Below are 16,598 nucleotides of genomic sequence, written 5' to 3' on the forward strand. Positions count from 1 at the left end.
TCAAAAATTTAAATTATTGTTTAAAATAGTTATTTAAAGTTATTTATAGTTCATTTAAATAGTGTGATTTTTTTTAAAATTTTATTTCAAGTTTAAGTACTGTTTTGGGCGCCCGGGGTTTTCATGAGTTTGACAGTTCTTACTGTCAAACTCATGAATGAACTTTTGCATCCTCCGATTGGTTGCCCAGTGCTCACGTGATCCCAGCCGACGCATCGCACTAAGTACGCCGCTGGGTCATGCAAGCACAGCGCGCTGGGAGCTGAACCGGGCCACAGATAGGAAATCCACGCAGGCCCAGGCTTCAACTGCCGGCGCGCTAGGTAAGTGTAGGTTGGGGGCTTGCACCCGCGGGAAGCCCCCGACACGAATTTCTGGGCCATTATCTGAACAGCAATAGATTGGGAGAAGGGGAAGTGCAACAAGACCTGGGTGTCCTTGTGCACCAGTTGCTGAAGGTAAGCATGCAGGTGCAGCAGGCGGTTAAGAAGGCAAATGGTATGTTGGCCTTCATTGCGAGAGGATTAGAGTACAGGAGCAAGGATGTCTTGCTGCAGTTGTACAGGGCCTTGGTGAGACCACACCTTGAGTATTGTGTGCAGTTTTGGTCACCTTATCGGAGGAAGGATGTTCTTGCCATGGAGGGAGTGCAGCGAACATTCACCAGACTGATACCTGGGATGGCAGGAATGACGTATGAGGAGAGATTGAGTCGATTGGGCTTATATTCACTGGAGTTTAGAAGAATGAGGGGGATCTCATTGAAACTTATAAAATTCTAACAGGACTAGACAGACTAGATGCAGGAAGGATGTTCCCGATGGCGGGGGTGTCCAGAACCACGGGTCACAGTCTAAAGATAAGGGGTAAGCCATTTAGGACAGAGATGAGGAGGAATTTCTTCACCCAGAGAGTGGTGAGCCTGTGGAATTCTCTACCACAAAAGGCAGTAGAGGCCAATTCATTAAATATATTTAAGAAGGAGTTGGATATATTTCTTAAGGCTAAAGGGATCAAGGGATATGGGGAGAAAGCAGGGACAGGGCACTGAATTTGGATGATCAGCCATGATCTCATTGAATGGCGGAGCAGGCTCGAGGAGCCGAATGGCCTACTCCTGCTCCTATCTTCTATGTCACTGACCTCATCTCCTCTGGAGATCTTCCCCCTCATAGCCTCCAACCTTACAGTCCCCCAATCCCACACAGCCCACTTCTACCTCCTTCCCAAGATCCACAAACAGGACTGCACTGGTAGACCCATCGTTTCAGCCTGTTCTTGCCCCACGGAACTTGTTTCTTCCTATCTTGACTCTATTTTTTCTCACCTTGTCCATTCTCTTCCTACCTACATCCACAACCCTCCACCACTTTAACAGTTTCCAGTTTCCTGGCCCCAACCGTCTCCTTTTCACCATGGATGTCCAATCCCTCTACACCTCTATCCCCAACCAAAACGGCCTGCGGGTCCTCTGCTTCTTCTTTGAAAGGAGGCCCAACCAGTCCCCATCCACCACCACCACCACAACCCTCTGCCTGGCTGAACTTGTTCTTACTTCGAACAACTTATCCTTTAACTCCACTCGCTTCCTCCAAATAAAAGGCATTGCTATAGGAACCCATATGGGTCCTAGCAATGCCTGCCTTTTTGTGGGATACGTGGAACATTCTTTAATCCAGTCCTACACAGGTCTCCTCCCTCACCCCTTTTACCGGTACATTGATGATTATATTGGTGCCACTTTCTGTTCTCGTCCCTAACTGGAAAATTTCATCAACTTTGTTTCCAATTTTCACCCTTCCCTCACCTTCACATGATCCATCTCTGACTCTTCCCTTCTCTTCTCTTCCTCGACTTCTCTATCTCCATTTCTGGGGATAGGCTGTCAACCAGTATCTACTATAACTCCACTGACTCCCACAGCTACCTTGATTATACTTCCTCCCACCCCGCTTCCTGTAAGGACTCTATTCCATTCTTCCAGTTTTGCCGTCGCATCTGATCTGACGATGCCACCTTCCATACCTGTGCTGCCGATATGTCTTCTTTTTTCCTCAACCAAGGCTTCGCTTCCACCATGGTTGACAGGTCCCTCAACCGTGTCCGTCCCATTTCCCGCACTTTTCCTCTCACCCCCTTCCCCTCCCTCCCAGAACCACAATAGGGTTCCCCTTGTCCTGACCTTCCACCCCACCAGCCTCCACATTCAACGGATCATCCTCCGCCATGTCTGCCACCTCCAAACAAATCTTCCCCCTCTCCTCCCCTTTCAGCATTCCGAAGGGACTGTTCCCTCTGCAACACCCTGGTCTACTCTTCAATCACCCCCAACACCTGCCCACCTTCCCATGGCACCTTCCCGTGCAAGCATAGGAGGTGCACACCTGCCCTTTCACCTCCTCCCTTCCCACCATCCAGGGCCCTCCTTCCAGATGAAACAATGATTGACTTGTACTTCTTTCAATTTAGTATATTGTAGTCACTGCTCATAATGCGGTCTCATCTATATTGGAGAGACCAAATGCAGATTGGGTGATCACTTTGCAAACTCTACACTTGCAAAATGTGTTTATTATCTAAGATTACTTCATCTGGGGTATCAAATACAGCAAACTGCTGCTTGCAAATGCAGTTACATTTTTATTCTTAGTATTGGTCAATGGGAATCAAGGGGAAAACTCTCCATTGGTTGGAATCATACCTAGCACAAAGGAAGTTGGCTGTGGTTGTTGGGGGTCATTCATCTCAATCACATGACATCACTGCAGGAGTTCCTCAGGGCAGTGTCCTAGGCCCAACCATCTTCAGCTGTTTCATCAATGACCTTCCCTCCATCATAAGGTCAGAAGTGGGGATGTTCGCTGATGATTGCACACTGTTCAGCACCATTCGAGACTCGTCAGATACTGGCGCAGTCCGTGTCCATATGCAGCAAGACCTGGACAACATTCAGACTTGGGCTGACAAGTGGCAAGTAACATTCGCACCACACAAGTGCCAGGCAATGACCATCTCCAACAAGCTAGACTCTAACCATCTCCCCTTGACATTCAATGGCATGACCATCGCTGAATCCCCCACTATCAACGTCCTGGGGGGTTACCATTGATCAGAAACTGAACTGGGCCAGCCATATAAATACTGTGGCTACTAGAGCAGGCCAGAGGCTGGGAATTCTGCAGCGAGTGTCTCACTTCCTGACTCCCCAAAGCCTTTCCACCATCTACAAGGCACAAGTCAGGAGTGTGATGGAATACTCTCCACTTGCCTGGATGAGTGCAGCTCCAACAACACAAGAAGCTCGACACCATTCAGGATAAAGCAGCCCGCTTGATTGGCACTCCATCCACCACCTTCAACATTCACTCCCTCCACCACCGGCGCACTGTGGCTGCAGTGTGTACCATCTACAAGATGCACTGCAGCAACTCACCAAAGCTCCTTCAACAGCACCTTCCAAACCCGCGACCTCTACCACTTAGAAGGACAAGGGCAGTAGACGCATGGGAACATTACCACCTACAAGTTCCCCTCCAAGCCACAAACCATCCTGACTTGGACCTGTATCGCCGTTCCTTCACTGTCGCTGGGCCAAAATCCTGGAACTCCCTTCCTAACAGCATTGTGGGTGTACCTACACCATATGGACTGCAGCGGTTCAAGGCGGCGGCTCACCACCATCTTCTCAAGGGCAATTAGGGATGGGCACTAAATGCAGGCCTAGCCAGCGACACCTACATCCCATCAATAAAAAAAATGTTTTGAGTTCCACCAATTTTTTAAATTTGTTTATGGGATGTGGGCGTCGCTAGCAAGGCCAGCATTTATTGCCCATCCTAATTGACTTTGACAATTAACAAGTAGTCTACAATTATTAAATATTGATTTGAATTAAATTCAGATACCGGTCCTAACTTTTGATAATGATCTGCTCAGAATGCCCTGTCCTCACAGTGGCTCTTGGCATAATTTCTTTGTGACATCTCTTGCTAACATTTTGGATTTTTCAATCCCTTGATGGTTCTGATGTATTTTTACCAACACAAATTTTCTCAGACTGTCAGGCATAAAGACTTTGTGATTTACATATTTTATATAGAATTTACAGCACGTGTTTGAAGATAAGCTCCTCTTCTTTTGCAAATTCATTCTCAGCAGTCCCAATACTGTTGTATTCAAGGATCAATTTCAGATTCCATGTCTGAAAATGCTTTTAGGATCAGGAACTTAAATTTTTGTAACACCTGGTCTTCCACGTTTTCAGTTATCATCTCATCTCTTGTCTTGCTTGCAACATAGGGAGACAGGATACTATACATAGTTATTTGATCAACATTGTCACCTGTGCTTTCGATGGCAGGTAAATAGTTTTAACTCAGTGAATCAGACATACAGCTCTGTACTACCTTCTTGTATTTTACACCAAACTGGACTTATGCAGCACACTCTGCAGTCTTTGTGAAGATTTCCTTTAATTTTCAATTTTTCTGTTTTTCAAGGCGAAGGGTCTTGGTGCTAAGGAATAGAATTCTTCCCATTTCTGGCACCCATAGCCAACATCAAGCACTTCCAGGTATGGTATAGTAAAACGAGATGCGAAGTAAAACTTTCTTTATCCTGCCCTCTCTCAGAAGATCACCCCCTACTGCACTAGAATGACATTTTTTTTTCCATTTCCTGCACCAGCTAGCTCCAAGTGAGATTCCCAATTTACCTAATTGGATTGAGACTTCCAAATTTATTTCAGCTAGCTCTTTTGCAGTCAGCAGACAGAAATGATGAAGCAGCATTTTCACAATTGCTTCAAGAGGTTAATGATCACACCTCACAAAATCTCTTGCATAGATTTATTGTTGGGACTTTTTGCATTCAAATATTACAGCTGCAAAGTCTTCTACTATTTTGGGATATCTGTAGTGAGTTATTGTAAATACTCAAAAAACATAGACTCTGGTTGTTCTTCCTACAATAATATGGAACCCATTTCTGAACTAAGAGCATCAACACTAATCCTCACTGGCTTGATCATCTCGTAGCACTTCCATCAAAAAGTGTCCTGAACACTTCAGTCATGCTCCATGCCATGTCATGTCTTTTTCAAGTAGTTTCCTTAGCAGTATTGTGACATCACAAGTTCGACAGGAATTTGCCAATATACTGTTGTCAGTCTTTTTAGTTGCTTGTTTATTTTCCTGCGTTTGCTTGCTGCCACCGTTTTTCATCTGTCTTGAGTCCTCAGGATATTGGCCCAGAAATTTGGGTTGGGGGCTTCCCACGGGTTCAAGCCCCCGACCTGCACTTACCTACCGTGCCGGCCGTTGAGCTGTGGGCCCGCGTGGGATTCTGATCCTGGGCCTCCTCCACCTGCCGGCGCACAGTGCTTGCGTATCCCAGGGGCGCAGTTAGTTTGATGCGTCCCCTGGGATCACGTGGGCCATGGAGAGCCAATGGCAGCAGGGAATGCTTCATTCATAAGTTTAACCTGTCAAACCTATAAATACTATAAGCCCCAAAACATCACTAAATCTTCAAATAAATTTTTAAAAAACATCACATTTTTAAAATAAACTATAAATTACATTAAATAATTATTTTAAACAGTAATTTAAATTTTTGAAAAAAATAATTACATTTTCTAACAGGGCTAAAAATAAACTTACCTTTCTTTAAAAAGTATTTAAAAATAATAAACCTGTGGAAAAAATGTTTTAATTTTAATTAATTCACCACTTACCTTGTAAAAAGCAGGCCTTGCGCCTGCTTTTTAAAAAAGTGTAACTCCTGGAGACTTACCCTCCTGGGAAAACCTGCAAAAGAAACGTAAGTTCGGTACACACGCGCAGCCTCTCCTGCGCACGCGTTCCACCTCTGAACCCCTTCTTTCAGGGGAACAGAAGTGTCGGTTTCCCTCGCATGCGCAGTGCATGCACGAAACCGGCACTTCCATTGGGCTTACGGGTGAGTACCCCATGCGTACTCACCCGTGGAGATCCGAATTTCTGGGCCATTATCTACAATAACTTTCACTCCTTCAATGGTATCTAGCATCCATGGTATAATGCATTAAAAAGAATTCTGGGCTGAGGTGATCCCAAATGGTATTCTGGTATATGTAAATCTCCCAAAAGGACTATTAAATGTGCACAACCTTGATGAGTGTTCAATCAATTGTACTTGCCAATATCCACAATTTGTATCAAGCTTACTGAACATTTCGTGTTTGATCGCCATGACATTACTGCCTCTATGGTTTACACTGGATAATGTTCTCTTTCTATGGACTTATTTAAGTCTTTAGGAGTGAGGTAATATTTCACTCATTAACTATTTGGCTTGACTAATGTCACTGTACTACTGACTCGCTGGCTTGGTTCTTTGACTTTATTATACTAAGTGACATGAAACTTGTCATTCATGTGGAAATGACTTATGAAATGATACAAGGCGGCCTGCTGGTGGCGCTGTCCAGGGAGAGTATAAATACTCGGTCAGGGGCCCAGCTTGCTCAGGACATTCTTTAACAGGAACTAGTGAAGGACATAACTAGATCTCCATGTTGAAAAAAGCCTTGTTTAATACTCAGACTAAGTGCCTAGTAGTTTTCTTACGTCAATTTAATCAACTGCAACCTGCTCCACACTCTGAGTGATTTAGGAACAGACAGCTATGATTCAAACTGTAGAAGAGAACTTGGACATAGTAATCAATCCATTATGGAGAAACTACTCAGTCCCGCACGTCTCAACCTGGACCCGAATTCACTTACAGCTGCTAAGGTATGGAAACACTAGTATCGTACCTTCATCAACTTCCTCGAGGAGTGTGGTGAGAATGTTCCTAATAAGTTATCTTTCCCAACGGGGAATCACCACAAGTAAAACGACACCGTATCATCCTATTGGAAATGGACAGGTTGAGAGATACAACGCCATCGTTTGGAACACTGTTCGTCTTGCACTGAGGTCACACAACCTATCAGACCAGCAGTGGGAAACTATGCTCCCTGACGCGTTGCATTCCATCAGGTCTCTTCTTTCTACATCCACCAACGCTACTCCTCACGAACGATTCTTCGGGTTCCAGCGTCGCTCCACTCATGGGACGTCCCTACCATCATGGTTGGCAGCTCCTGGCCCCGTGCTGCTCCGAAGATTCGTCCGATCCTCTAAGAGTGATCCCCTTGTCGACAAAGTGGAACTGACGGATGTCAATCCCAAGTACGCGCACGTGCGGTACCCTGATGGCCGGGAATCCACAGTGTCACTTCGGGATCTGGCTCCCTGCCCAACTGGTCCCATGGACCCAATCGATAGTGGGATCTGAATTAATGATGCCGATACCCTGCGCTCCTCTGAGGATGACGCCCTACCCGGGACGTCAAGGGATCTGCCAGCTATTCCGCCGGATCAACCCGGGGAACAGAGCGCTCCCCACGGGATGGCCACCCGAAGCCAGGACGCCGGTCAGTCACCGACTACTAAGCAGGGTGAAGCCAGCTCTGTGTCTGTGGGGGCCCGCACCCGGAGCCACAATCTCCCCAGTCCCCCTCAGGTCGATCAAGGCGACACGGACTCTGCCAGCCCGCCGGTACGAACCAAGCGACCCAGGGACTAAGACACGGTCCGAGGAGACATGCCTTCCAGCTCCAGTGGAGATCCAAATGACTGCGTCTATTCTTAGTCCGATTAATTCGGTAGAAGGAAGCCGCCGGACTTCCAATCTTTCAGGCGGGAAGAATGACATGAATCTTGTCATTCATGTGGAAATGACTTATGAAATGATACTGGGCGGCCTGCTGGTGGCGCTGTCCAGGGAGAGTATAAATACTCGGGCATGGGCCCAGCTTGCTCAGGACATTCTTTAACAGGAACTAGTGAAGGACACAACTAGATCTCGATGTTGAAAAACAGTTGATTAAAGCCTTGTTTAATACTCAGACTAAGTGCCTAGTAGTTTTCTTACGTCACTAAGTTTCTCCATTATATCTAGCTAATCAAAAACTTTTATCACAAAGGGCAATTAGCACTTTCCTTGGTGGATATATAACTGGCTGAGCATATATCTTTAGTTGTATGCTCTGCTTTCCCACTATCTGAAGATTTTAAATGCCAGCATACTTCTCAATCATTTTAGACATTTATTATTAATGACTACATTAATCTATTTAATCAAGCCTAACAGTTGGCATACTCAAAAGACCAATGACTGACTATGCCCATTGCTCCAGAATTTGACATTCCAAACTTTGGTATTTTCCTTTATATACACATAACATGTTACATTTTTCTGTGACCAACTTTGCATTAGACTTGCTTAATCTTGTACTTGGCTTCCTGTAAACTGACAGTGGCATGACAGATTGAGCTCCCATCTTTAGTTTAAAACAAACAGTCTGTCATTCATCTTGAAGTTGACTGTCATTACTGTCTGAGGTGCATGCATTAAAAATTCATTTTCACTCTCAGACTTTTCAAATTCTTCGCTTCACTGATGAGGGTGGTTTTGCTTTCACTTTGCTACTTTACAAATTTTTTTTTACACTGCATCCATGTTTAACCATATACTGGTCATTTTTTCTCATGCAATTTACCAAAGTAATTATAAGAAATAGTTGTAGGAGTAGGCCATATGGCCCCTGGAGCCTGCTCGAGCATGAATTATAATTCATGATCTGTTGACCAGCTTGATCTGAGTTTTTTTTTAATTGAAGTGACATCTCTGATTCACTCATTATTTATAGCACTGCTGGTCTTGTAATGATGGTCTAGCTGCTCTGCAGATCTAGACTGTTTCTTTTGAGTAACATGGATCTGATTTAATCATCTCTAATATGGAGGACTTTGAGGTCTTTAATGAAATTATCCACACGGGACCCGTACTCACAAGACATGCCTTTATTTCACAAATCACTTATATCTGGATCAATGTTTTCTCCTCGAGTTTGAACACAAACGCATGTCTTTGAATTGTAATATTCTTCTGAGATGTGAATATTCCTCAAACTTGTCCATTAATATCTCCGGTTCCATTTATCCTCTGCCTCACCATACATAAATTATGCAGCGAAGGTTCACCAGACTGATTCCTGGGATGGCAGGACTGTCGTATGAGGAGAGTTTGGGTTGACTAGGCCTGTATTCACTAGAGTTTAGAAGAATGAAAGGGTATCTCATTGAAACGTATAAAATTCTGACAGGGCTAGACAGACTGGATGCAGGGGGGATGTTTCCCCTGGCTGGGCGGTCTAGAACGAGGGGTCATAGTCTCAGGATACAGGGTAGGACATTTAGGACTGAGATGGGGAGAAATTTCTTCACTCAGAGGGTGGTGAACCTGTGGAATTCTCTACCACAGAAGGCTGTGGAGGCCAAGTCACTGAATATATTTAAGGAGGAGATAGATAGATTTCTAGACACAAAGGGCATCAAGGGGTATGGGGAGAGAGCGAGAATATAGTATTGAGATAGAGGATCAGCCATGATCATATTGAATGGCAGAGCAGGCTCGAAGGGCTGAATGGCCTACTCCTGCTCCTATTTTTCTATGTTTTCTATGTTTCTATACACCTCCATCACTTTCCAATCTATTGCATGCAGTAAAGTACTGGCCAGCACTTTACCTGTTCTGTCTCCTAATCCTGTTGCTGCTGCATATAAATCAATGTATTTTTTCCAATTTTCCCATGCTTCCAAAACATTTCTTTCTAATCTCAAATGATCTGGGAGTTTTAAACCTTCCGTGCAAAGATTGGTTACCTCTTTAAATAACCAGCCTCAGGAGACTGTAACATGTCTCGAGCTTTATTCAAAATGTTTGCTTCATTTTCTGAGCATATGGTGGTTTTATATCAATCCCTTCTCTGACTATTCAATAGCTCTATACAACGTTAACATATCATTACAGTCAGTCAGTCAGTTGACTATAATTCAAATTTTAAAATTCAAAAAAAGGATTACAGACCAACATTTTGCAGAGCTTTTTGAAAGGGATGTGGGCCCCATTTTCTTAGACACAACTATATTATTTCAGTTGGTCATTGGTAAATAGAAAGAGGTTACCTCACATTCATCTTTTGCTCCAGAATCCTTCCTTCTGATTCAAGAACAGTTAGTCTATTCCTAATGTAAGAGAATGCATCTTCAATTTGCAGCAATCTACAATTTTAAATAAATCTTAGTATTAGCTTTTTGAGTTACATAAAATATCTAAGTCAATAACAAACTATTAAAATAATGGAAATAACAATATATAAAATAATGGTATCGCTGTGGAACACCAAAATAAAACCACTTTCTGACCATATTTTAATCTATCACACGATATCATATTTTGACTTAATGCTTTTATTATTCATTTATATCATACTGGAGTAACAAAATTCACTAAGCTATTTTTAAAGATATAATTGTTGGTTCGACAAATTCATAATAAAAATATATACAAAAGTTTTTTTTTTAATCCAACTCAGGTTAAGGATGATAAATGCCCCATTAGATAATCGAGTTGGATGCCACTTATTGGCTAGTTTTATTGACAATTACACCGTTCATTACAAAAGTTAATGAATGTATTTTTATTTTTAAAGTTATTCAAAAAAAAAGTATTCTCAACTCAATAGCATTATTATTTTGTCTTGTACAAACCTGTTGTATGACTATGCAAAAATACCATGTGCTTGGTAAATGTGAAAACAGTCATCGCTCTTACTAATTTGTTTGCAAAAGCAAAACTTCTTCACATTCACACAACAACATTTTTTCAAAAGCAGATGGCAGGGGAGACATCACAATATTCATCACATCTGAGAATTTGAAGATTCGTGATATTGCTTGCCCAAGTCAATAAGCACCCAATATGTCAGAGCTACAAATTCTCTAATTTCCTTAGAGTATAGTTCCAACATGATTTGTTAATAGCTAATAAATCCTGCTTCTCCTATGTAAAAGTCACCATAGAACTAAAGATACTGAAGGAGCTTCTGTGGACCATCAGACTCTAAACTTCAATGTATATATTTAATCAGGAGCTTTTCCTGTAATAACAGAAAATGCTGGAAAAACTATATATATTTTTACAAAAGACAGCGTATAAACAAAGCACAAGTATAATATAATTTTACTGCCCCGCTATTCAATTCCTCACAATTTTAGTGTTTACTTCCAAAAAATAATTTGACCTAACCAAATCAATAAAAAAAACTTAAATCATCACTTACATTCATCATCTTACTAGTGTCATTTAAAATATTTGGAGGAAAATGCTTTTTTTTTTACTATTATAAGCAGCAAAAAATCCAAGTTGCCAACAACTACAGTGTATTAAGTGCATGTTGCACTATTGTAAAAAAAAAGGTTTTAACCATATAATAATTTTTTTTGCGTCTATAATGGCCATTGTGAACTGAGCAGCTGCCATAACAATGTCAATTTTGTTTTTCTAAATGGATAAGTGTGCGCAGTAAGTCTTTTACTCACTAAACTTTTTCTACTTCTATCTCACAAATCATACTGCACAAAACCGTTCTCCCTGCACCAAAAATTCTTCCTAAACACACCATACAAAAAACAAATTCTCCGCAATAAGAATAGACTAAAATATTTCTCTAATCACATTTCATGAAAAACAATTTCAGACAAATTTTATGACAGTTCCTTACCAGTTTCACTATAGAAGTCCCAAAATAAAAATAACATAATAAACAAAGAAATTTACATTGAGAAAAATCAGAAACTTACTTATAAATGTGCCCATCCCATTTTTCAAACACTCCTTCTAACCCCCCGCCTCCTCCCAAACAAACGCAACCCAACACACCATGCTTGGCATGAGCATCCCCAAATTTGGGTACACCTTCCCTGAAACTTTCAGAGCCTGGCCTAGTCAGCTAAAGCCAACATTCTGAGGTACTACAGTATGAATGCAGGCAGATATGCAGCAGAGGGCAACCTGACTTTGTGCCTCCCTCTTGGTCTTGAATCAAGACATGGCTCTCCAGGTCCAAGATTTGGACATTTGCCACCTTCCCTCCATCCCAGCCCAGGCAGACTGTGGACTATACAACTTAGTTCCTTTTCTCCCTTCTCTCTTTTTAAAATGAAAGCAGTGGACAAATTGATTTTGTTAATGAAAACCTTAAAGAAAATTCATCACAATCTACAGTGCTAAGAAATGCGTATAGGTAATTTAAAAGCATAGCCAGAAGTGTCTAAATACAAAGTCAAATTATCCAAAAGTAAACATATTTTGAAACAATAGAAATAAACAGGAAAGAATAATTACTGGATTCATTGTAAAACTAAACAAGATCACAAGGTAATTATTGGGGAAGAAGGAAAAACTTCAAAATATTTTGACATGGAAAGCAAAGACAAAATGAATAATTGGGTAGTAACAGATTTTTTTATGCTCTGTCTAATATTTTTGTCCATGAGCAACATCAAGTAGTAATAATACATATACCTCTGTTCGAAGGTGGTCTTTATTTGCATAACTGACTGTTCAGCAAAACTTTGAACTTCATTGTGTTTGTGTATACTGGACAACTGTAAAATATATAATTATATTCTTAGTTTCTTCCCAGAGGAAGCCCATATGAAAATTAAGAACTAAACTTTCACTGACATGGTTTACAATTTCATGATAAATAAAAACTATATATAAATATGAATGTTTAGTTGGCAAAAGAATTTGTCTCAAGTTCCCCTAAACATACAAATAATTTCTAGTTACTTCCAAAGTTACTCATATACTAGCACTGTATTAATATATAACATTATAACAGTAAACTTATTTATTATAATAAAATATTTCAGTAGAAACAGAATAATTCAAGCAGTCAAAACAGTGTGATCACAGCAAGCAACAAGACAGGCAGGGCAATGGTCGGGGCGCTACAGTTGCCTCAGTGCCTCTCTGGAAGGAGTGGGGGGGGGGGGGGGGGGGAAATCAGCCAGGGAACATTCACCTGGCTGCTATGCAACAACCCATGCCAGAAATATGCCTGTATGAATTTCAGCCCCACAGTCAAATAGACTGCCAGCACTCACGGTCAAGGCTCAATAATAACCAATCAGGCAAGGCACCAAGAGGTTCCCAGCATTTGTGGAATTGTGTCCCATCAAGGAATTCATTCCCACAGGAGAGAGGGGAGGAGCAAAATTTGCAAGACAAAATGAAAATGGCCCCACAAGTAAAAGCAACAGAAAAAAGAATGCTGTTACTGTCAGACATCATTTACGACACCATTTAAATCTTTACTGTGCAAATAGTTTGAATTTACAATTAATACATTCCACCAAGATGAATAATAACAGCAACTTGCATTTATAATGCGCCGGCAACTTAGAAAAAAAGTCCCATGGTGCTTCACATTGATATAAGGAAAAAATTGAACCAAGGCAAAAAGAACATTATTAGCATGCGGAACCAAAAGTTTGGTCAAAGACATGCGGGGAGAAATGGGCTAACCGCCGAAAAAGGGCATGGGGATTGCGAAGCACGATTAACCCACGCCTATTCATTGCATTGCAGGCAGCACGATAAATTCATGCTGCCTGCTGCTTTACATGATTGCTGCGTGCAGCCAGTGCTCCCTGCGCTGTTCATTGCCAGCACGCATCAGCAGAGGGCCTCTATATAGCGAGTGGCTAGTGCTAGTTAAAGGCAGCCTGCTCTTCTTAAAGGGGAGATGTTTTGTGGCTGCAAGAAGTGATAGGAGTGTTTTCAAAAGTCAATCTGGGCTGTGATACTTTGAGCAATGGCTGAACATGCGAGAGAGCGAGCACCAAGGTTTCCAGACACTGAACTGGAGGTCTTGGTGAAAGAGGTGGAAAGATGGAGACATGTACTGTATTCGCAGGGGTTCAGGAGGCAGTGGGAAGTAGTAGTGGTGGAGGTCAATGCCAGGAGTGTTGCCCCAAGAACATGGATGCAGTGCAGGGAGAAGTTTAACGATCTCACACAAGTTGTCAAGGTCAGTGAGTTCATCTTGAAATGGCATATCCTAGCAACTGCACCACTGGCCTCATCCACCGCTCAATTCACTATAACACCATCACCCACCTACCAACAATCTCTATGGCCACGATTTTATCAATGGAGGCGGGTTGGGTGCAGGTCAGGTGGTTTCCGGCTTCCAGTCCCGCCCCCAGCTGCATCCGGCCCACAGACATGATTTTACATTGATTGACCTTGCTAAGCCCACCCTGCGGGCTTGCCGGCCAATTAAGGGGAAGCCAGTCAGATGTCGGTTTCCTTAAAGGGACCACGCACAATTTTGTTTGACAGTTGATTTATCAGTGTTTGACAGCATTGAGGTGCTGAAAACACTGACAATCACTGCACAAAGGTCACCTCTTGCACCAAGGCTCTCCAATGACTCCCTCCACAGGCTGGAACAGATGGCAGCTGCAGGTGAGGTGACAGAAGCGAACTGTCACTGGTGAGAGAGATTCTCTCAATGAAGTGGCACTGGACATGGATTTCAAAACTTGTAACCTAAAGAAATGTGTAAGTGTATTAAAAATGAATTTCCCAACATTTTCTTACCTCTGAGTCTCACCAGTGCAACATTGGATCCTTCACACCACTTCTGCAGCGGTCATCAATCCAGAAACATTACAGCAGACTCACAACACGCCACACTTACCTGGTGTGGTGTCTAGACGTCGGGAAACCCGAGGCAGAAGCGGCAAAATTCAAAAATAGCCCGTCAGCTACTAGCAACTACCTGTTAATAGGCACGTAATTGCCTTTAATCCTCTTCCCGCCGCTAGGTGTCGGGTCCATGCGTAAACCGGGGACCCGACACTTAGGAAAATTGTTTGGAGGCAGGTTGACGGCGGGATCGCAACCCGTCATCAATCAAAACGATTTTACCCTTTGACCCACCTCCAAACCTGCCCTCTGAGCGCTGGCAAAATCCAGCCCTATCAATCAGGACTCAACCTTTCAATTCATATGCTAGACCTCACCTTCACACACTTAGCACTGTTGCAAGCTTCACACCCACAACTCACAGCTCGCACACACTGGCAGCTATTCAACTATCACACAAACATGTTGCAGGGCACTCACTGACACACTTCTCTCTTCCTTCCAGGAGAAGGTGGCGCATAACAGCAGGCAGTAGCTGGAGGAGGACAAGCGCACCTGCATGTTTTAGCCTCTATGGAGGAGACAGTGCTGGCCGTCATGAGAAGGGGCACCACTGAGGACATGGCCACTGGCAGGGCTGAAGCAATAGATGATGACGGTATCCGCATACCTAATCCTCTTTCTTATCCCACTTCTCCCTCAATTACTTCCGACTTAGAAGCTGCAGATGATGTAAGTACGCACTTCTTACTTTCTCCTCTCCCCCACCACAAGCCAGCGCTTGTCCATTTTTCATTTCAGATACACAGGAACTGGAGCCTTCCCAGTCAGTGCAGGAAGAGGAAGGCAGTGAAAATGTAGAGACACCGCCACTCGATCTTACGGTCACAGCCACCAGCTCAGATACTGACTGTGCGTATTTTAGAGGCTCGGCTAGAGGAGGGAAACACAGTGAAACACCAGGCACAAATGCGCAGGAGCCAAGGCTGGGGGAAAGGATAGCAAAGGTGCCAGTTCATCGGAGGGCAAGGTCACGCACTAGTTCTGCTGCAGAGGACTCAGATGAGGACTTCGATGGGCCAGGCTACAGAAGAAGGCTGATGGGTGTACCTATCCAGATGCTTGGCGCACTGGAAAGCCAGTAGTTGTTAGATGCGTGCGCGCAAACCTCTTCACCAAGATGGCATCCAGTGCACTTCCCATTGGAAGTGTGCGCGTGCAGCTCAGACAGCATTTTCTGGTTGTCATTAGAGAGCCCAATTTCTCCCCCATGGTCTTTAAAGAGAGTCATAAATGAGGAGAGGCAGAAGAGTTTAAGGAGGGAATTCCAGAGTGTGTGGCCGAGGTGGCTGAAGGCATAGTGCGCAATGGTGGAGCAAAGGGAGGGGGTTGCACTGGAAGCCAGAGTCATAGGAATAGAGAGTTTGCCAGGGGGGCCGGGGATTTATAGGACTGGAGGAGGTTGCAGAGACATGACGGTGAAGCAATTAAGCAAATTAAGTACAAGGTGAGAATTGAGAACAAGATGCCACGAGCCAGTGTAGGTCAGTGCTGACAGAAGTGATAGGTGAACAGGACTTAGTGCGGGATAGGATATGGGCAGCAGAGTTTTGGATGAGCTGTAGTTTACACAGGGTTAAGGAAGGGCAGCCAGCCAGAAGAGCATTGGATTACTTTAGTCTGAAGGTAACAAAGGCACGAAGATGTCAGCAGCAGGCTGTGACGGGCAATGTTAGAGACAGTCTTTGTGATGGAGAGAATATGGGTACAAAAGCTCAGTTTGAGAATGAATAGGATACCAAGGTTGTGAACAGTCTAGTTTAGTCTGAGAGAGTGGTCGTGGTGGGGGATGGAATTGGTGGCAAGTGTACAGAGTTTTGTGATGGGGCCAAAGACGATAACTTCCACCTTATGAATTTTTAGCTGCAGGAAATTGTGGCTTATCCAAGACTGTGTGTCGGACAACAAGTCTGATAACACAGAGGCAGTGGAGAGGTCGAGAA

General features: G+C 43.3%; 1 protein-coding gene across 1 annotated transcript in view; it reads right to left on the bottom strand.

Annotated features, from left to right (window-relative positions):
• Positions 1-16,598, bottom strand: part of LOC147110665 (coiled-coil domain-containing protein 154-like) — a 158,297-nt gene that overhangs the window by 104,419 nt on the left and 37,280 nt on the right. The window contains exons 4-5 of the mRNA XM_086002249.1: positions 12,460-12,542; positions 10,059-10,154 (exon numbers count right to left, since the gene is read on the bottom strand). Coding sequence (XP_085858375.1) covers positions 10,059-10,154; positions 12,460-12,542 — 179 coding nt within the window. The remainder of the gene's footprint in view (positions 1-10,058; positions 10,155-12,459; positions 12,543-16,598) is intronic.

The sequence above is a fragment of the Somniosus microcephalus genome, chromosome 11 (assembly GCF_052327205.1).
Source record: "Somniosus microcephalus isolate GS21.2 chromosome 11, FLI_Smic_1.0, whole genome shotgun sequence".
Lineage (NCBI taxonomy): Eukaryota > Metazoa > Chordata > Chondrichthyes > Squaliformes > Somniosidae > Somniosus > Somniosus microcephalus.